Consider the following 20,508-nt stretch of genomic DNA (forward strand, 5'->3'; position numbering starts at 1 on the left):
GAGACCTCTGGGGTCGGCACCGTGGCCCAGCCGCTGAAGTCCTCCCCTTGGACACACTGGGATCCCAAATGGGCGCCGGTTCTAATCCTGGCAGCCCTGCTTCCCATCCAGCTCCCTGCTTGTGGCCTGGGAAAGCGGTTGAGGATGGCCCAAAGCCTTGGGAACCTGCACCTGCGTGAGAGATCTGGCAGAAACTCTTGGCCCCTGACTTCAGACTGGCGCAGCACTGGCTGTTGCAGTCACCTGGGGAGTGAATCAGCTCTCTGTGAATCTTGCTCTCTGTCTCTCTTCCTCTCTGTATATCTAACTTTACAATGAAAAATAAATAAATCTTAGAAAAAGCCTAGATCTCTGGGGGGTAGAGGGGGCAGAGAATAGACCTTTGAGGCTGCCACTGTGGCACTGCAGGTTGAGTCCACTTCCTGCGATGCCAGCATCCCAATATGGGTACCAGTCTGAGTTCCAGCTGCTCCACGAATGCACTTGAGAAATCAATACTCCTGTAGGAGACCCAGATGAGGCTCCCTGGAATGAGGTTAGCCCAGCCCCAACTCTTGTGGTCATTATGGGAGTGAACCAGGTGGATGGAAGATCTCCCTTTCTATTTTTCTGGAACTCTTCTTTGAAATAAAGCAAATATTTAAAAACCAAAAAGGGCTAGACCTCTGTCCTGTTCTCCTGGCCCAAGGGTGCTATGTGCAGGGCTAAATTGCTCTCTCTCTCTCTCTCTTTGTGATGCTATTACCAAACCTCTCAACCCCTAAAAGAAAGAACCTCAGTGAAGATCCAGGGCCTTAGTCCCGCTCGGGGAGCTCAGTGTAGGAGTGTACTGCCTACATTTTCACGGATCGCGTCTTCCGGATTCCCAGGCCTTCTTGTCACCAATGTGAACATGCCAGTTTCTTCAAGGTAGATGGTTTGAATGGGGTGTCCTGCCTTCCCCTGATGGCACCTGCCACTCAGTACTGTCTCTTGAATGCCTCTCAACCTTGCGACCAGATCTGATTCCTGAATGCGGCTTCGTCCAATTGTCCATTGATACTGGTGGAAGTATCAGGTTAATAAAACCATCCTACCTACCGGAGCCTTTAATTGAAGGGCGCGTGGAGATGCACTCCCAACACAATCCAGTGAACCTTTGATCTAGTGACGCTGTAGGCGGTAATGAAGACTGTGGGTAGGATGATTTGAGGATTTGGGGAACTGTGGGCAAGTCACTGCTTCTGCAGAGTTTTACGTGACTTTAGAATGTTCATGAAAGAGCTGGAAGCGCAGCTGCTCCTGGCACAAAGACGGTTTCAGTTGAGATTGTACGTTAGTGCTGTAATAATCCGTTCCTCAAAAAGAAACACAGCTGTCTGCTTGTTGTTGGCCGTGGCTGGAAACTAAAAAGTAATAAGAAGCAGGTAGACCTGGTGCAACATCCAGCTCAAACCCAGCAAGCTGCTGGGCTGTCACCTGGGAGCAGTTTAAGTACCACTTGCTTTTGTTTTTCTAACTCTTCCGCATGCCTAGTGGCAATAATCTAGTCTGGAAAAAGATAGGTAAGAAGAATATTTCATACGACAAAATAATGCACATTTGCTCTAGAAATGTAGAAAAGTGCACTGGTGTGTAAAAAAAAGAGATGAAAATCAGCATCCAGGGGCTGGCATTGTGGTGGAACAAGTTAAGCCAGTGCTTTGAAAGTCCTCACGTTCTATCAGAACATCACGTGGAGTCCTGGCTACATCACTTCCAATCCAGCTTCCTGCAAATACGCCTGAGAGCGCAGGGGAAGATGCCTCAGGTGCTTGGAACCATGAAGTCATGTGGAACCATGAAGTCCAGCTGGGCTCTTGTGGGCATCTGGGGAGGGATCCCAGGGATGGAATTTTTCTCTTGCTCTCTCCCCTTCTTTCCTTCTTCCTCTTTGTCATTCTGCCTTGCAAATAAATAGTATCTCTAATCAGCCAAAAGGGAATGTATTTGTGTAAAATAACAATGGCCATACTATTGCTATGTCAATGCTACTCCAAATAAAAAGCATTTAAGCTTTCCTTTATGGGGCCCAGGAGATAGCTCAGTGGCCAAATCCTCTGCCTTGCATCTGCAGGGCTGCAACGGCAGGAGCTGAGCTGATCTGAAGCCAGGAGTCAGGAGCTTCTTCTGGGTCTCCCACGCAAGTGCAGTGTCCTCAAGACTTTGGACTGTCCTTGACTGCTTTCCCAGGCCACAAGCAGGGAGCTGGATGGGAAATGGAGCATCTGGGACACGAGCCGGCACCCATATGGAAGCACAGCATATGCAAGGCGAGGACTATAGCCACTAGGCTACCATGTCTGAACCCCCATGTTAAGTTCTGACCCATTCCATGTGCCCACTTTACCAGGCAAACTTGTTGAAAACATCCAAATAAGAACATCTGCCTTGATGGCTTCACAGCATCCAGACAGAAAGGTCTCAGGACACATCTGGGACGAGGATGAACGGCAGCGAATGCAAGCAGCGGGGTTGGCATGATGTAAGTAACCCAGAAACAGCAGTGGGTGCAGGAAGATCTGCAGGGTGTGGGGGGTCCCGTGGTCCGGGGATGGGGGAGTGAAGGTGGGCACGACAGGAAATCAGATGTCACCATCACGATGGGTGCCAGGCTTTCTTTTTCTGTGAGAGACACGGTGGCTTGTGTGGGGCAGGGTAGACTTTTCTCAGAAACGAATTTTCTACAGCTGTGTCTGATTAGAGTTGATTCTTCATTCAAAGGCACAAGACAGGGCCCGGCGCGGTGGCGCAAGTGGTTAAGTCCTCGCCTTGCACGCCCGGGATCCCATATGGGCGCCGGTTCTAATCCCGGCAGCCCCGCTTCCCTTCCAGCTCCCTGCCTGTGGCCTGGGAAGGCAGTCGAGGACGGCCCAAAGCTTTGGGACCCTGCACCCGCGTGGGAGACCCGGAAGAGGCTCCTGGCTTCGGATCGGCATAGTATCGACCCGTTGCAGCTCACTTGGGGAGTGAATCATCGGATGGAAGATCTTCCTCTCTGTATCTCCTCTCTGTATATCCGCCTTTCCAATAAAAAATAATAAAAATAAATCTTTAAAAAAAAAAAAAAAAAAAAACAAAGGCACAAGACAGACGCTCGAACGATGGGAAAGGGGTTTATACAAAGTGACCTGCATGTTTTTGTTTGTTTGTTTGTTAATCAGCTGGTATAGAAGCATGGGGACACACAGGGCCACCGATCTGCAGAAGCATCCACACGATGGACTTGGACAATAGCCCTGCGGAGGCCCAGGGCCACATTCCCCGGTGCCTGACTGTGGCCTCTGTTCCCATGGTGACCATCCAATCAGCCCACCCAATACCAGCGCAATGGAAGAGGCCAGAGACACAAAGGGATAAAATGCAAGCGCTGATGTGAGTCTGCACTGTGAACAAAGACGGCCAGCACCGTACCCTGTGGATGCAGGGAGCAGCCCGAACTGCCACATTACACATCTCATAGCACACGAGTCGTGCCCTTGTCTCTAGGGAGCTGTTTAGAAAAGGGCACAACAGCAAGCTTTGTGAAACAGCCTAAGATTTCTTGCTCCAATTCACTTGCAGATCCCTTGATTATCTTATTAGTGATGGCTAGATGAACCATTATGAAATTCTCTATCTATTTCGGTGTGTATAGCGAACCCTTGGACTTGCGTGAGTGTGTGTGCGTGCGTGCGTGTATAATGTGAGTATCTGATTTTGTGACCAGGATTACATAATAATTTATGGATACAAAATAGAGTCCTCCCCACCCCCCACTGTTCCCCTCCCATCATACAAACTATTTTATTTTTGAAATTCTTTTTGTTTTTTTAACTCAGCATTTTATTCTAAAACAATGATGGGTTCACCTACAATTGTGAGAACTAAAATAGTCATTTCACACACACGTTGCAGCCACACTGCCCTAATATGAATGTCTTACATCACCATGCTACCAATAGTTATGCCAGTCACAGACTTTCTAAAGTCACAGTGAAAAAGTTTTAAACTTTTTGAGATCCAATGCAGCACGTTTTTTTTTTTAATTTATTTCATTTTTTTTTAATTGGAAAGGCACATTTACAGAGACAAGCGACAGAAGATTTTCCATCCGCTGGCTCCCTCACCAAATGGCCTCCACGGCCAGAGCGAAGCCGATCTGAAGCTGAGAGCTGTGAGCTTCTTCCACATGTCCCTGTGGTGCAGGGTCCCAACACCTGAGCCTTCCTCGGCTGCTTCCCAGGCCACAAGCAGGGAGCTGGGTTGGAAGTAGAGCAGCCAGGACTTGAACCGGTGTCCATATGCTGTGCTGCTGCCATAAGCAGAGTAGCAGTCTGATACGTCACTTCGCCACGCCCCACGTTTTTTTTTTTTTAATGAGTTAAAATTTTGGGGTCATATCTAATATCTCTTTGGTTACACCTGTATTGTTCCAGCATTTTCCTGTGTATGTGTGTGTGTGTGTGTGTGTGTGTGTGTGTGAGTCGGTGACTCTGGGAATTCCAATAAGAATCACTTGACACAAAGGTTACTCAACATTTAGGTACCATATCATAATTAAGTTATTCAACATCAGGGCTAAAAGAATTTCTCAGGCATTTAAACTGTTTTAAAGTTATAGTGTATATTTAAGTACATGATCCCTTTCAAGTCAATTTTTGCGTAAGGTTTAGGATAGGGTTCGACTTTTGGCAAGGATGCTCTGGACCACAATGCTGGCCACATATACATGCCCCTTGTCTTCCCCCCCATCCTCACCCTTCTCACATCCAGTCTATAACTTTGTGTCTTGAAAAGGAACGTGTGCCCAGCGTGGTAGCCTAGCAGCTAAATCCTCATTTTGCATATGCTGGGATCTCAGATGGGCACTGGTTCGTGTCCCGGCTGCTCCATTTCCCATCCAGCTCCCTGCTTGTGGCCTGGGAAAGCAGTGGAGGATGGCCCAAAGTCTTAGGACCCTGCACTCATGGTGGATACCCTGAAGAAGCTCCTGGCTCCTGGCTTTGTTGTCGGCTCAGCTCCAGCAGTTGTAGCCACTTGGGGAGTGTATCCTCTTTCTGTAAATCTGCCTTTCCAAAAACAAACAAACAAATCTTAAAAAAGAAAAGAAAAGAAATGAAATGATAGTATATGCAGGGGTGGGACTTGGGGATTTAGTTAAGAATTTGTACGGGATGCCTTTGTTCCATGTCGGAGTGTTTGGGACCAAGTTCTGGCTGAGTCCCGGCCCAGGTATCCTGTTAATGCAGGCACAGGGAGGCAGCTGGTGGTGGGTCCTGCCTTCCACATGGGAAGCACTTGACTGCTGTGAAAATCACCCTGCCTGTGTCCTCGCCTGCCCGAGCTAGCATTTGGTGCCCATCCTCTGGGCCTACGCGATCGTGTGAAGACAGAGGGTGAGTTTTGCAGCAAACACGTGTATGCTTGTTTCATTCTATGCACTTACTTCCTGTGGGTGTGACGCTCTGAGACACCGACTGGCAGCAACACCTAGTAAATGAACAAAGCGGATTATACGAAAAGTCGTACACAGATTCTTGTTAAACCTTAGCAGGTGCCTCATGTGAAAATGCCTAATCTTTTTGGTAGCTGTGTATGTGGTTCAAACACACACACTCCTGTGCTAGAAACACGAGGGAGTGACCTTGTTGTCCTTGGCTACGCAGGGGATCTGGTGTGTGGAGCCTCTGAGCCGCAGCCAAGGGGACAGGGGAGCAGAGATGAGTCTAGAAAGTAAATGGGGCCGTCCTGCTGGGCTCTGCCTGCCAGGGCTGACCACGGGCAACTCCTGGAGGATTTTTAGCACACGGCTTTCCTGCCAAGAGTCATATCCTGCAGCAGGTGTGATGGCTCGGTGGGCTAATCCTCTGCTTGCCAGTAACAGCAACTCCCATACGGGCACTGGCTTGTGTCCCGGCTGCTTCACTTCCTACACATTTCTCTCTGTATGTCCTGGGAGAGCAGTAGAGGATGACCCAAAACCTTGGGACTCTGCACCTGCAGGCAAGACCTGCAAGGAGCTCCTGGCTTCAGATCGGCTCAGCTCTGGTCTTCGTGGTCACGTGTAGAGTGAACCAGTGGATGGACGATCATTCTCTCTGTCTCTGCTTCTCTTTGTTTAAAAATATATATAGCTGTCTTTCCAATAAAGATAAACATATCTTTAAAAAAAAAAGTCATACTCTAAGAAGATCCCTTAGGTAGGAACATGAGGACTCATGGGGACTGGGACAGGTTGGAGAGCCAGGAAAAGGGTGTGAGTGCGTCAAGCAGGTGTGAGAAGTGGGAAACGTGAGGAACTGGGGTGGATGGAAGGATGTGCCGTTGGCTGTTTAGTATTGAATGTCCCAGAAGAAAGTTAGGGACAAGATAATGGGAGAGCCAAAACTAGAATGGGAGATTGAAGGTGGAGGGAGCTATAAGGGCTGTTGAAGCATCCATCTTGTGAGAAGATACAGATGTGTCCCATACGTATGACAGTGCCTGCATTCAGGTGCTGGATACTCCGCAAAGACCCGAGGACTTGAATCTTCTCCCACTACCTTCCCAGGTGGAAGTGAAGCAGCCGGGATTCGAACAGACGTCCCAAAGGGGCTTTCCCTAGAGCTCTCCTCAATCGCAGATTCCCAACTCGGCCACTAGGGGGAGACCTTCCCTGACGACTGCAGGTCACGACCCCGGAAGCACATCCTCCGCCTCGCTCGTAGCCGACATGGCGGCGGCGGCGGCCCGAGCGGTGCTGGTGCCCGCGGCGCGGCGGCGACTTTGGGGGTTCGGTGACAAGCTCTTGGTGCGGGGTGCCGCGGGGCGGGTGAGCGCCTCTTCCCCTAGGGCTGGGGGGGCCCAGCCAGCCGCGGGTCGGGCCGGGCGTGCTGGCGCGGGCGGCGGGAAGGTGGGGTGCCCCCGGGCCGTCCTCCTCGGGATTTGGGGTGACGTGCGGGGCCGACCCTGCCCCTCGGTCCTTGTCGCCGTCCGTGTCAAGTTCGCAGCTCCCAGGAGATGGTCCAGGGGCTGGAAATCCGCAAGGGAAGGGCTTGCCGGCGCGGAGCGCTTCACGGTCTCTCGTTTTATGTTTTGATTTTTTTATGAGGGGGAACCCAAGAGCCTCGAGCAAACAGTCTCGACCTGTGCTGGCCCCCTTTACCCCTCACTCCTCTACAAAGGAGTGTGAGACCTCGGCCCGTGCGTAACTTAGAAAAAACACCCAGCCCTTAGGCCAGTGCAGTAGCTCCATAGGCTAACTTTTCCCCCTTGCAAGCGCCGGGATCCCCTATGGACGCCGGTTCTAATCCCGGTGGCCCCAGTTCTCATCCAGCTCCCTGCCTGTGGCCTGGAAAAACAGTCGAAGACGGCCCAAAGCCTGGGGACCCTGCACCCGCGTGGGAGACCCTGCACCCCTGTGGGAGACCCTGCACCTGTGTGGGAGAGCCAGAAGAAGTTCCTGGCTCTTGGCTTCAGATCGGCGCAGCTGTGGCTCCTTGAGGCCGCTTGGGGCGTGAATCGGATGATGGAAGATTTTTGTCTCAGTGCCTCCTGCCTCTCCTGTTGATGAGAAAAAAAGAATTGCTGGCATCAGAGGAGGGCTGCTAGACCCTCAGCAGCCAGCGCTTGAGCTGGAGAGGGAATGATGAATTCCCGCTGTCTTCCGATCTCTTTCCAATTTTGCTGCTTTTTTTGAACCTGAGAACCTGAACCCCCCCCCCCCCCCCCGCGCGCCACTTGTGTGTGGATATGTTTCTTTCTTTTTGCCTCTGCTTCCAGCTTTGTTTTTTTTTTTTTTCCAGAAAAAGAAAGAACAGGTTTCTTTTCTGTTACTTTTTAAAAGATTTATTTGTTTGGTTTGAAAGATAGATTTTTATAGAGAAGGAGAGACAGAGTGAAGTCTTCCATCCAGTAGGTTCATCCACAAATGATCAGAGCTGAGCTGATCTGAAGCCAGGAGCCAGGAGCGCCTTCCAGGTCTCCCACATGGGTGCAGGGCCCTGAGGACTTGGGCTGTCCTCTGCTGCTTTTCCAGGCCACAAGCAGGGAGCTGGATGGGAAGCAGATCGCTGGGCCACCAACTGCTGCCCGTGTGGGATGCTGGCACCACAGGTTGAGGATTAACTTGCTACACCACGGGACCGGGCCCAGGACCTCAGTGTCCCAGAGCCTGTGGTTTTAGCCACCAGGAAATGGGAGGCAGGAATTGAACCCAGGCCTTCTAACGCATGCCTGCCTGTAGGACATCTATGAACAGACTAGAGTAACGTGTCTCTTGCCCTGTTCCCATCAGCCATTGCGTTTTGGAGGGAGCAGGTGGAGAAGCACCCAGGCTGCCACCCAAGTGGTTCTGAATGTCCCCGAAACTCGGGTGACCCGTCTGGAGAATGGGCTGCGAGTGGCGTCCGAGGACTCGGGGCTGTCCACGTGCACGGTGAGTGGCTCCTTGAGAAGGGGGGTCACTTGGTTGAGTGGAAGCTTGAAGCTCCTTGGGTGGCTGAGGGATCGTTGTTAGCCTCAACAAGCTTCCTTGAAACGCCCCACATGCTGCCTTGTTGCCTGGTAACGGTGTTAATTCTTGTTAGATAGAGGCATCCCCTCACCCTGCAAATGGCCACAACGGCTGGAGCTAGGCTGGAGATTCTTCCGGGTCTCCCACAGGTCTCTGCTCCCCTCTCAGGCAATTAATTAGCAGGGAGCGGGACCTGAAGTGGAGCAGCTGGGACTTGAACCACTGCCTGAGTGGCACGCCACTGCCGCATGATGAGGCTTAGCAGTTATACCACGGTGCCGCCCCCCCATGTCTTTGTAGTTTTCAGTACACATGCTGGAGCTGAGGCAGCCGATCGCAAGTTCAGTGGGTTAGTCCAAGGTCACACCGCTGATAACTTGAACTCGGCTAATGACTGCAGTTTTGTTTATGCCTCCAGTGCCGACTGGCTGTAGTCACGACTTAGGCCAGGAACCTGGGTCCTCAGTGCACTTGGCAGTTGATGCTAGTAGCCTGGTGATGGTCAAGATATTGAAATCTTGGGTGTGGACTGTCAGTTGTGTAAGGTGAGAAGGCCTCGGTGTTAGTCCCTGGACGTGGTGCTCAGGGAAAGGAAGACTCCCTCCCTCCCCCAAGGAAATGATGGAATCGTCTGCTTCCTGTGTGTTGTTGGCGTGCAGGTGGGGCTGTGGATTGATGCCGGAAGTCGATATGAAAATGAGAAGAACAACGGGACCGCCCACTTCCTGGAGCACATGGCTTTCAAGGCAAGTTGCAGGAATGACATGGCAAGGGGGGCAGCAGCCACAGGATGGCATCCTTGGCAGGGACAGAGAACTGCATGGGGAGGGGGGGACAGTGTGCTTCCTGCTTGTTTTTCCAGGACAGGATCTGAGGCCGCTGTTGCTTTCTTTTTTTTTTTTTTTATTTTAAGTTGAATCTAAGATTTCCTCCTGAGGCACAAGGGTTATTTGGATGCATGGCATCTCTGAATCGTGGCGTAGCTCGGAAACTGGTTATGTCCTTCCCGAGACCAGCCTGCCAAATGGCCCCCGCATTGACTGGAGTGTTTAGGCTGCGTGAAGGGCGAAGGATGGTGCCCTAACTTGTCTGTCTGCGTTGATTTCTAGGGCACCAAAAAGAGGTCCCAGTTAGATCTGGAACTCGAGATTGAGAACATGGGGGCGCACCTCAATGCCTACACCTCCCGGGAGCAGACCGTGTATTATGCCAAAGCGTTCTCCAAAGACTTGCCGCGAGGTATTGCCCTTCTTTACGCCGTAGCTGTCACTGTGTTATTAGACCAGTTTGATTCTGTCTGTAACCTCCAGGGATGTGTCTGGATGAGAGGGAAGACAGCTGTGCTTGTGTTTTGTTGTTTTTTTTTCTCTTTCTCCCTTCCCCATGGGGCAAATGATGGGGCTTCCGGGGTTGACACTGTGGCATTGCAGGTAGAGTCACAGCGTGCTGTGCCAGCATCCCGTATGAGTGCTACTTTGAGTGTCAGTTGCTCCACTTCCATTCCAGTTCACTGCTACTGGCCTGGGAAAGCAGCAGGAGATGGTCCAGGTGCTGGGGCCACCGCACCCACGTGGGAGACCTGGAAGACGCTCCAGGCTCCTGGCTTCCACCTGGTCCCTCCCTGCCTGTTGCAGGCATTTGGGGGGTGAACCAGTGGATGGAAGCTGCATCTCTCTTTCCCTCACCCCACCTCCGTTTCTCTCCTCCCCTCATCCCTGCCCTCCTGTTCTCTCCCTTCCCCTGCCTCCTTTTCTCCCCTCCTGCCACCTCTCCTCTCAATCTCTTGCTAACTGTGACTTTCAAATGAATACATCTTAATACATTTACAGGCTTAAAGGTTTGCTATAAACAGGCTATAATACTTGATTCACAGCTACATTTTCCACAACCATACATATGTGGGAATTTTTTTTAATATTTATTTAGTTGATAAGGAGAGTTAGAGAAGAAAGAACTGGCGTCAGCTGGTTTACCCCCCAGTGGATACAGTAATCGGGGCTGGGCCAAGCTGAAGCCAGGAGCCCAGTGCTTTCTGCAGGAGTCCCACGTGGGTATAGAGGAGCAAACCTTTAGGCCATCCTCTGCTGCTTTCCTAGGCCATAAGCAGGGAGCTGGATTAAAAGTGGAGCAGCGGGGACTGGAACCAGCACACATATGGGATGCCGGCAGTGCAGGTGATGGTTTAACTTGTTATGCCACAGCACCGGTCCCAGAAAACCTTTTTAGATCATTTATTCTGGGACCGGTGCTGGGGCTCGATAGGCAAATCCTCCGCCTTCAACGGAGAGCATCCCACGTGGGTGCCAGTGTGTGTCCCGGCTGCCTCACTTCCCATCTGCTTCCTTCTTGTGGCCTGGCAAGTAGCAGAGAACAGCACAAGGCCTTGCTACCCTGCACTCGCGAGGGAGACTGGGAAGAAGCTCCTGCCTGGCTCCTGCCTGGCTCCTGCCTTCTGTTCAGCTTAGTTCCAGCCATTGAGGCCATTGCGGGAGTGAACCGTCGGATAGAAGTTCTTTGTGTCTCATTGTCTCTTTAGATCTGCCCTTCAGATATAAGTTTGAATCTTTAAAAGTTAATTTTATTCCGTGTTTATAACAAACACTGTTGTTCCTTCATGAAATAAGCAAATATTTACTGATCATCAGATAGAAATTATTTTTACTTTGTTGAAATGATTATTTTAACAGTAGAGCTTTTTGTAGGCACTGTTTTTGTAGTTTGAGTTTTAAAATTTTTTTATATATTTTAGAATTAATTGTGAAAGGCAGAGAGAGCTTCTGTCTACCAGTTCATTCTCCGAGTGGCGGCAAGAGCTAAGGTCGGGCCAGGTCAGAGCCAGTCAGCCACACCTCCATCCTGGTTTCCCATGAGTCTCTAGGACTTTTGCCATCCTCTGCTGCTGGACCCATTTTCTTACCTATTTGTAAGACAGAAAAACCAATAGTGCCCATTGATGCAGTTGTTAAATGCTTACAACAGCCAGGCTGGGGTAGGCTGAAGCCAACAGTCAGAAACTCCGCGTGGGTGTCCCACGTGGCTGGCAGCAAGCCACACACTCGAGCTGCTGTCCCAGGGCCTGTGTTAGCAGGAAGGTCGCTGGGAAACAGAGCCAGGACCCCAACCGGGCACACTGATATGGGATGCAGCGGTCCGGTTGTGCCCAGTGTCCGCCTTAGATTTGAGGGTTTTTCATTTTATTTTGTTTTTTTAAGATTTATTGTATTGATTTGAAAGCGTAAGAGAGAGAGGGAGAGACAGAAAGATCCTCTGCGTGTCCACTCTCCACGTGGCCACCATGGACAGGGCTGGGCCAGACCGGAGCCAGGCACCAGGGGCTGCTTCCAGGAGTGCACGGGCATGCAGGAACCCAAGCCTTTTCTAGGTGGGAGAACTGGTGACAAAATGGAACCGTCTCGTGGAGTTGGTAGGTGCCAACAGTCCCGCACAGCTGCAGTTAACTTTGATCTTGAGACGCTGGGTTCCTGACGGGCTTTCATTGAAGGCCCTCTTTATACAGGAACTCTCGTGGTGTAATGGTTGCCCGTTGGGTCTACACAGCCGTCAGGGGAGTGTGGCTGCTGTGCAGTTGTGGAAGGTGAGGCCAGCGCTCTGAGGCTGCCTGAGTTACATGGCTGGTGAACAGCTTGTTGTGGGCAGAGCGAGGATCCTCTGCCCCCAGCTCATTTGCTCTGTGCACACAGTGTGACACCCCTACCAGGTCCTCTGCCCCCAGCTCATTTGCTCTGTGCACACAGTGTGACGCCCCTACCGGGTCCTCTGCCTCCAGCTCGTTTGCTCTATGCACACAATGCAATGCCCCTACATCTGTGAGTAGGCCAGCTGCTACCCTTTGATCTTAAGACGAATACAAATTATTCTAATACAGGGCATGTTTTGGAAAAAAACAGTAATCTCTGTGTGTGTGTGTATATATATATTTATTAATTGTTTGAAAGGCAGAAGGACAGAAGAGGGAGAGGTTGGTCTCTGTCCAGTGGTTCGCTTCCCAGGTGGCTGCTGTGGTTGCACTGGGTCAGGCCGAAGCCAAGGCCTGGATCTCCATCCTGGTCGCCCATGTCGGGGTGTTCCCAGGCACGTGAGTGAAGGGCGAATCTGGAAGTGGACTCAGACCCGAGTTAAGTGGGATACTGGTGTCACGGGTCTCCCACGTAGGAGGCAGGGCCTCAGCCCCTTGAGCCGTCACCAGGATTTCATGAACTTGCAGCTGGAGTGGCAATCAGAACAGCATGTCAGCGTGGGATGCTTGTGTCCCCACCCAGGGCCTGACCGCTATGCCACTGTGCCCATCCCCATTCAGACAATCTTTTTTTTTTTTTTTTTAAAGATTTATTTATTTTTATTGGAAAGGCGGACATACAGAGAGGAGAGACAGAGAGGAAGATCTTCCATCTGATGGTTCACTCCCCAAGCAGCCATAATGGCTGGAGCTGAGCCAATCCAAAGCCAGGAGCATCCTCCGGGTCTCCCACACGGGTGTAGGGTCCCAAAGTCTTGGGCCATCTTTGACTGCTTTCTCAGGCCACAGGCAGGGAGCTGGATGGGAAGCGGGGCCACCAGGATTAGAACCAGCGCCCATATGGGATCCCGACGAGTTCAAGGTGAGGACCTCAAGTGCTACGCTATTGCGCCAGGCCCCAGAACAGTTGTGTTAAGGCCTTGGCATTTGAACATAACTGACTTTGAGATAAGGCTGCTTAAGTAATTTTAAAATTAGGAATAAAAGTTCACAATCAAGAAACAAAAAATGAGGCCTAAGATTTTAGTTTGCATTCTAGGTTGTGATTACAACAGTAAATTAGGTTTTTATGCTTTTGGAAAGGGTTGATTTTTCTGATAAAATTGCTTGAAAGGGGCTTAGGATGTGAGTATTGGTTCGAGTCCTGTCTCCACTTCTGGTCCAGCTCCCCGTTAACGTGCCTGGAAGAGCAGCAGCAGATGGCCCCGGCGCGTAGGCCCCAGCACCCACGTGGATCAGCTCAGCTCGGGCTTGGCAGCCATTCGCCGGCTCTTCCTCTGTAAATCTTTCAAATGGAGAGAAGTCAGTTTTCATCATGTGAGTTCTGGTTTGCAGTCTGACAAGCCATGCTGCACCACAGTTTTTACTCCTGCGTAGTCGAGCGGAGAGGACGTACCTGTGGTTTGTGGGAGCACGTGTTAGCTGCTCTTCCTTCTGTACTCCATCCAGCAGCTCGTCCCTGTAACGGGACCCTCCACGCACCGCGATGTTTTTGGACCAGCAGAGTTAACTTTCTACTTTGTAGGTTCCTGCACTACATCTAAATGAACAGGTAGATTTGAAAGGCAGATTTTACAGAGAAAGAGAGGTAGAGAGAAGGCCTGCTGTCCACTGGTTCACTCCCCAGTGGCTGCAACAACCCGAGCTGGGCCAGCCTGAAGCTGGGGCCTGGAACTTCTTCTGGGTCTTCCACGTGGATGTTGAGTCGCAAGGATGGGCCGTTCTCTGCTGCTTTTCCAGGGACTAGGCAGAGAGGTGGATGGGAAGTGGAGCAGCCAGGACACGGACTGGTGCCCATATGGGATGCTGGCACTGCAAAGTGGAGGATTAGCCTGCTGAACTCCCCCCACGTTGGCCACAACATGTAGCACTTTTGCAGTAGGTGGAGTGGTTGGAGAGTACTGGGCCCCTGAGGATTCTTCCCCAGTCTGCTCTGTGCCATGGGGTTTCAACTTACATTGTAAGGTTGTTCTTTTGGGTTCACTGAACATGAAAGAAAGTTTCTCTTCACAGGAATCATTTAGCCTGTATCCAGTTGACAGGTTGAATCATAAAATCTGATGTGTTGGGTTAAGAGGTTTTTAACAGAGATAAGATTTTGCATGTTTGTTGTTTCGCTTGGACTAGCTGTGGAGATCCTTGCTGATATCATCCAGAACAGCACGCTGGGGGAAGCGGAGATCGAGCGGGAGCGCGGAGTCATCCTCAGAGAGATGCAGGAAGTGGAGACTAACCTGCAGGAGGTTGTGTTTGATTATCTGCACGCCACCGCTTATCAAAACACCGCGCTTGGACGGACCATTTTGGGACCAACTGAGAATATCAAGTAGGTCCATTGGTCACATTTAGTCTTTAGGGAAAGATTTTGACTTGTGACAAATTGGACATTCATCAAGTATGTTTCAGAAGGTCACGTAGGTCCCTGGTAACCAGATGACACTGTTGGCCACCCTTGAGCTCCAGGTAGGGGAGAGCCTCTCACTGCCATTCCTGCATGGACTGGTCCACTCACACACACTGGTGATGTCAAGGGCTGGGCCGGGACGGAGGCAGAAGGTGGGCAGTCAGTGCGTGTCTCCACTGGGGTGGCAGGGAGTGCCTCTTTGAGCTTTTATTGCTGCCTTGCAGTGTGCTGGAATTGGCACCTGGAGGCCGGGACTTGAGGCAGATACCCCAGTGTGCTAGCCACCAGGCCGAACACTCCCCGGAGTTCTTAGTGTGGGCGGTCTAGATCCTGTTCTCACTTGTTCTCATGAGAATATGTTCACACTGCTGGAAACATAGAGACATAGGCCAGGCTGAAGCCAGCAGCCTGGGTCCCGTTCTGGTCTCCATGTGAGTGACAGGGACCCAGGAGCTTGAGACCTCACCTGCTTCCCCCCCTCGGGATGCACGTTGGCGGGAAGCTGGCTCAGAAGTGGAGAAGCTGGGACTGGGACCAGGAGCTGGGACTGGGACCAGGAGCTGGGACTGGGACCAGGAGCTGGGACTGAGACCAGGAGCTGGGACTGGACCAGGAGCTGGGACTGGGACCGGGAGCTGGGACTGAGACCGGGAGCTGGGACTGGACCAGGAGCTGGGACTGGGACCAGGAGCTGGGACTGGGACCGGGAGCTGGGACTGGGACTGGGAGCTGGGACTGGGACCAGGCGGCTGATGGGCTGCAGATTTCTCTTAAGTGATGTTGGAGTGAAATGCTTGTCCTTCTCATGTTCTGTCGCTCACTGCGTTTAACTGTGAACACCTTTATGATCCTGTGTGATTTCAGGTCTATAATAAAAATGTGTTTCTTAAAATTTCCTTTTAAAATTTCTTTACCTGCTCCATCTACAGGTCTATTAATCGTAAGGATTTAGTGGACTATATTACTACCCATTATAAGGGGCCGCGAATGGTGCTTGCTGCTGCTGGAGGTCGGTTGATTTAATGGTTGTTTGGGTTCCAACAGTTGGAGTGATGTGCACGGTCAGTTTGATCCTGGTTGGGCAGGTGTCCTAAGACACTCTTATAGAACAGATTGCATTTCTCTAGAGGGAATGTGGGGCACTGGACAAAGACTTTGCTCCTTTTTAATGGCCTTCATTTACAGAAAAATTTAATGAACTAGTCACCAAATGAGTATATAACTGCAGTGGAGCTTACTGTAAAGATTTACGTTTACTCAAAAGGCAGAGAATGAGAGACCCAGAGAAAGGACTTCCACATGCAGGCTCGCTCCCCAAATGGCCCAGTGGCCGGAGCTGAGTCGATCTGAAGCCAGGAGCATGCTCTGGGTCTCCCACACGGGTGCAGGGTCCCAAGGCTTTGGGCCGTCCTCGACTGCTTTTCCAGGCCACATGCTGGAAGGGAAGCAGAGTAGCTGGGATACTTACTAACCAATGCCCACATAGGATCCCAGTGGATGCAAAGCAAGGATTTAGCCACTAGGCTATTGCGCTGGGCCCTTATACGGCTACTTTCCAGCTGGGAACACATTGCTGTCTTCAAAATGTTCTCCATGTTCCAACAGCAGCCAGGTAACGGCCAGACCAAAGCCAGGAGCTGGGCCTTCCCATCTCGGTCTCCCCCATTGCTGCTAGGGAGCCGAGTACTTGGGCCTGCACCTGCTGCCTTCTCCAGCTGCGCATTGGCTCTGCAGCAGAGCTGGACATGGAGCTGAGGCCCAGGCACTGACGGGGGCTGTGGGTGACCTGAGCTGCCGTGGGACAGTACCCTGCAGCTCCGGCCAGCTGCAACCCTGGCCCGTACTAACAGTGAGCGTGCGGTGAGGGCTTCCTCCTACACGGCCTCTAGTGAGCAGTCCGTGCGTCTGTCACGCCACTCAGTGGACTAGAACGGGTTATTCACAGTTAGTGTTCTCACAGACTGTCCTGTCGCTAACGCGTCTGATATTTCCCTTCTATTTAGGTGTCTCCCACGATGAGCTGCTGGAGTTGGCCAAGTTCCATTTCGGTGACTCGCTGTGCACACACATGGGAGATGTACCAGCCCTGCCTCCCTGCAAATTCACAGGAAGTGAGGTAGGGCAAGCCTTGCACCCAGCATTTCCCTTGCCTTTAAAAAGATAATGTGCTGGGCATGGTGCGATAGCATAGTGGCTAAATCCTCACCTTGTGTCTGCTGGAATCTCCTGCGGTCGCCACTTCGTGTCTAGCTGTTCCACTTCCCATCCAGCTCTGTTTGTGGCCTGAGAAAGCAGAAGAGGATGGCCCAAAGTGGCCACAGTGGTCAGGTCTGAAGCCAGGAGCCAGGAGCTTCGTCAGGATCTCCCACACGGGTGCAGTGTCCCAAGGCTTTGGGCCGTCCTCGACTTTTCCCAGGCCACAAGCAGGGAGCTGGATGGGAAGTGGGGCAGCTGAGACACGAACTGGTGGTCTGTAAGGGTTGCTATGCCTGGAGATAGAGGATTAGCCAGTTGAGCCACTGTGGCTTCTTCTTCTTCTTTTTTTTTTTTAAAGATTTATTAGAAATTTTCCAAAAATATCTGGACCAGTGGACACGGTTGCCTACATTCCTTCCCATCCTGTGTTAGTTAAGCACCTGTCTTTCTTTCTCCCCCAAGAAACCTTGGTTTTAAAAGCAGTGCCATAACTTGGTGTTTTTTGTAGTTTTCTTTGGCTGGCTGCCCTCTGTGTAGAAAGGTGTGTGACAATAATCCTGTTCTCAAAGGTTCCAGTTGGAACTTTCCTATCAGGGTTTATTTGACTAAGTTCTGCCCACAGTACATCCTGGGGGGTAGCTACAGCTTCAGGCCTAGGGGCGGCTTGGTTCTCCACTGAAGGATGCTGCTCCAGGTAGCACGTGGGACGAGGTTGGAGGTTGGCAGCTCCATGGAAGCATAGCATGACCACTAAAACCAGTAGCGCCAACTTGAGTATCCAGGTGCAAAGATTAGCTCACGCCGGTGGACTTTGCAATCTGTTTTGAGCAGGTAAATGACCCCTTGGCCATCTGTAATATTTTACTTTGAGATCTTTTGGTCCGAGTAAGTTTTCCTTAATTCATGAAATTCTTCGAGAGAAAAGCACAGCCCAGTTACACACCAGTCATGCTGTGCCACTGTCCCCTCGAGCTTCCGGCACTGGCAGTCTTGTTGCGGTGCGGCGCGTCCGTCATGGCAGTCTTGACTCACAGGCTGTTCCTTGCTCACTAGATCCGCGTGCAGGATGACAAGATGCCGCTGGCACACCTGGCCATAGCCGTGGAAGCTGTTGGCTGGGCACACCCGGACACGATCTGCCTCATGGTGGCCAACACTCTGATTGGCAACTGGGACCGCTCTTTTGGAGGGGGAATGGTACGTCAGCTTGCCAGTAACCTTCTCTTGTACGCGGGAGGGGAGTGAGCTTTCCAAGTACAAATTCTTCAGCAGAATCTCCCACTCAGATTTCGCGACAGAATGGCAGCTTTGTGCTGTTACTCTTCACTTTGAAAATACAAACCGATCTTGCCTGTTTTTTTTTCTTTGCCACAAATCAGTGTGATCACAGGTGAAACGTTAAGGACAGAATTAGTTACTATTGACCTTAGTTGCCGATTGTTACTGTAGTATTATGGTTATTAATATGGTTGATAAAATCATAGTTCACACTACTGTATTGCTGCTATCATTGCTAGTCTTCATAGTGGTGCTGAGGTGATGTCAAAATTAATTTGCTGTTTCTCGGGAGTACATCAAACTGGACAAGCGCAGTAGGTTCCACAGGGTGGCTGCTGTGTTACGTAGTTATGAATTTCTGCAGGGATGCACTGAGCCAGATGAGCATTTTGTGTAATTATTTACTTGAACGGCAGACTGACAGGAGACACGAGGGGAAATCTGTCCACTGGTGTCATGTCAGAATGGCTGTCACAGCCAGGCCACAGCCAGGAGCCCGAGCTCCGTCTGGTCTCCCACATGAGCACCAGTGGCCAGAGTACTTCCAGCTGCTCTCCCAGCTCATCAGTGGGGAGCTGGGTTGGCCGGGTAACAGCTGCCACATGAGCCAGGGGGCACAGGGGACGCGGACGTGGAGGCAGGGCCTGACCAGCCGTGCCCCAGGCCATCTCAGGCCCCCGAGCCTGTCACTTCCTGCCACGTGGACAAGGTAGTTTGGATACAGGGAGAGCCCGTTTGACTGGACCACTTTTTCCCCCTTACAGAATTTATCTAGCAAGCTGGCCCAGCTCACGTGTCACGGCAACCTGTGCCACAGCTTCCAATCCTTCAACACTTCCTACACGGACACAGGGCTGTGGGGCCTGTACACGGTCTGCGAACCAGCCACGGTTGCAGAGATGCTGCGTGTTGTTCAGAAGGAATGGTGAGAGAACAGTTCAGTCCCGCGCAGGCTTAGTGCTTCAGCCCTGCTTCTTTGTACCCTACGGTGATGATTCGTGGCAGGGACAGACACACAGAGGGCTTCCGCAGACAGGCACGAGCCCTCATCCACGGCCACCGCCTCCAGCGACTGCAGCAGTCAGGGCTGGAAACTGCACATTTAGTAGAAACCTAGGGACTCGAACCGGCACTGCTGGGAAGCGTGACTGTTCGGTGGCTTCCGTCGCCAAGGCCAGCCAGCCGAGATGCGTCACTCCAAGGTTTAAGATTTGGCAGGTGGCCTGTGGGCCACTCGGTGTGTGTCCAGAACTGGCCGAGTCTCAAGATAATCAAGTATTTCTCAAATTGTGGGCAGTCTGTTCTTAAACCTTCATCTACTGTTGATTAGTCACACACACAAAACGTATAAACATATAAATTTTTTGAGAAGTTTGGCAATACCAGAATAAATATTATTACTTTAGCTTTTATGGGATTAGTAGCTTAACCTTTCACCAAGTTGAAATCGTTATCATTCATGTTGTATGAGAACTTGTATTAGGACATTGTGCCTTTGTTTAGAAAGTTTTCATGAAACTACCTGGCGATAGCAGTTTTGCAAATGTTTTCAGGATGCGACTCTGTACAAGCGTTACCGAGAGCGAAGTGTCCCGGGCCAAAAACCTTCTGAAGACCAACATGCTACTGCAGCTGGACGGTAAGGACATCTGGACGGAGGGGCGGGCCGGACGGTAGGGGCGGGCTGGACACAGGGGCGGCTGGACGGAGGGGCGGGCTGGACACAGGGGCGGCTGGACGGAGGGGCGGGCCGGACACAGGGGCGGCTGGACGGTAAGGGCAGCGAGTGGAGCTCTACTTTCGTCTGGCTCATCTACAAGCTGCTGCTCACTTTTTTCTTTAAACAGGTTCAACTCCAATTTGTGAAGATATCGGTAGGCAAATGTTATGTTACAATAGAAGAATTCCTATCCCCGAGCTTGAAGCAAGAATTGATGTAAGTAATGCTGGGCTCACTGAATGCTCAGGAAAGATGCTTTGATCTATACGTGTCCTACCGCTTGTTCTAGAGTTCCAGTTACAGAGTGTGTCTCTGCTTCCAGGCTGTGAGCGCCGAGACAGTCCGAGCAGTGTGCACCAAATACATTTACGACAAGAGCCCAGCCATTGCGGCAGTCGGTGAGTCAGGTTCCTGTTTGCAGAAAGGGCGCCAGAGCGCTTTTCCTCCGACTCGGTTGTAATTGTGTTGTTTTGTTTTCAATCTGTAGGTCCCATTGAGCAACTACCAGATTTTAATCAGATTCGTAGTAACATGTGCTGGCCTCATCATTAAACTACTCCTAAATGAAGACTTGTTTAGAAAGAGACCTGCATATTTTTATCTATCCCCAACCACAAAAATAAAACTTACTATCTCACAAAAGACTACCACCCTGCAGA

The 20,508-nt window shown here is 51.2% G+C and overlaps 1 protein-coding gene across 1 annotated transcript; it reads left to right on the forward strand.

The window, feature by feature from the left end:
- Nucleotides 1–6,712: 6,712 nt before the first annotated feature.
- LOC121166978 (mitochondrial-processing peptidase subunit beta-like) lies at nt 6,713–20,506 on the forward strand. Its single transcript, XM_040996311.1, has 13 exons — nt 6,713–6,811; nt 8,276–8,416; nt 9,154–9,240; nt 9,604–9,733; nt 14,379–14,577; nt 15,585–15,664; nt 16,659–16,771; nt 17,905–18,048; nt 18,894–19,054; nt 19,683–19,768; nt 19,977–20,065; nt 20,172–20,247; nt 20,337–20,506. Exons 1-13 carry the CDS (start codon nt 6,713–6,715, stop codon nt 20,399–20,401), a joined length of 1,470 nt encoding a protein of 489 aa, XP_040852245.1. The 3' UTR covers nt 20,402–20,506.
- The last annotated feature ends 2 nt before the right edge of the window (nt 20,507–20,508 follow it).

The sequence above is a fragment of the Ochotona curzoniae genome, unplaced genomic scaffold (assembly GCF_017591425.1).
Source record: "Ochotona curzoniae isolate NIBS_2020 unplaced genomic scaffold, NIBS_Ocur_1.0 patch276, whole genome shotgun sequence".
Classification (NCBI taxonomy): domain Eukaryota; kingdom Metazoa; phylum Chordata; class Mammalia; order Lagomorpha; family Ochotonidae; genus Ochotona; species Ochotona curzoniae.

Excerpts from the sequence above, each read along its gene's own strand:
- LOC121166978 (XM_040996311.1), top strand. The coding sequence starts at position 6,713 with ATGGCGGCGGCGGCGGCCCGAGCGGTGCTGGTGCCCGCGGCGCGGCGG. Across the intron at positions 14,578-15,584 it reads GGACCAACTGAGAATATCAA|GTCTATTAATCGTAAGGATT; the intron begins GTAGGTCCATTG and ends CTCCATCTACAG. Across the intron at positions 20,066-20,171 it reads AGCTTGAAGCAAGAATTGAT|GCTGTGAGCGCCGAGACAGT; the intron begins GTAAGTAATGCT and ends CTCTGCTTCCAG.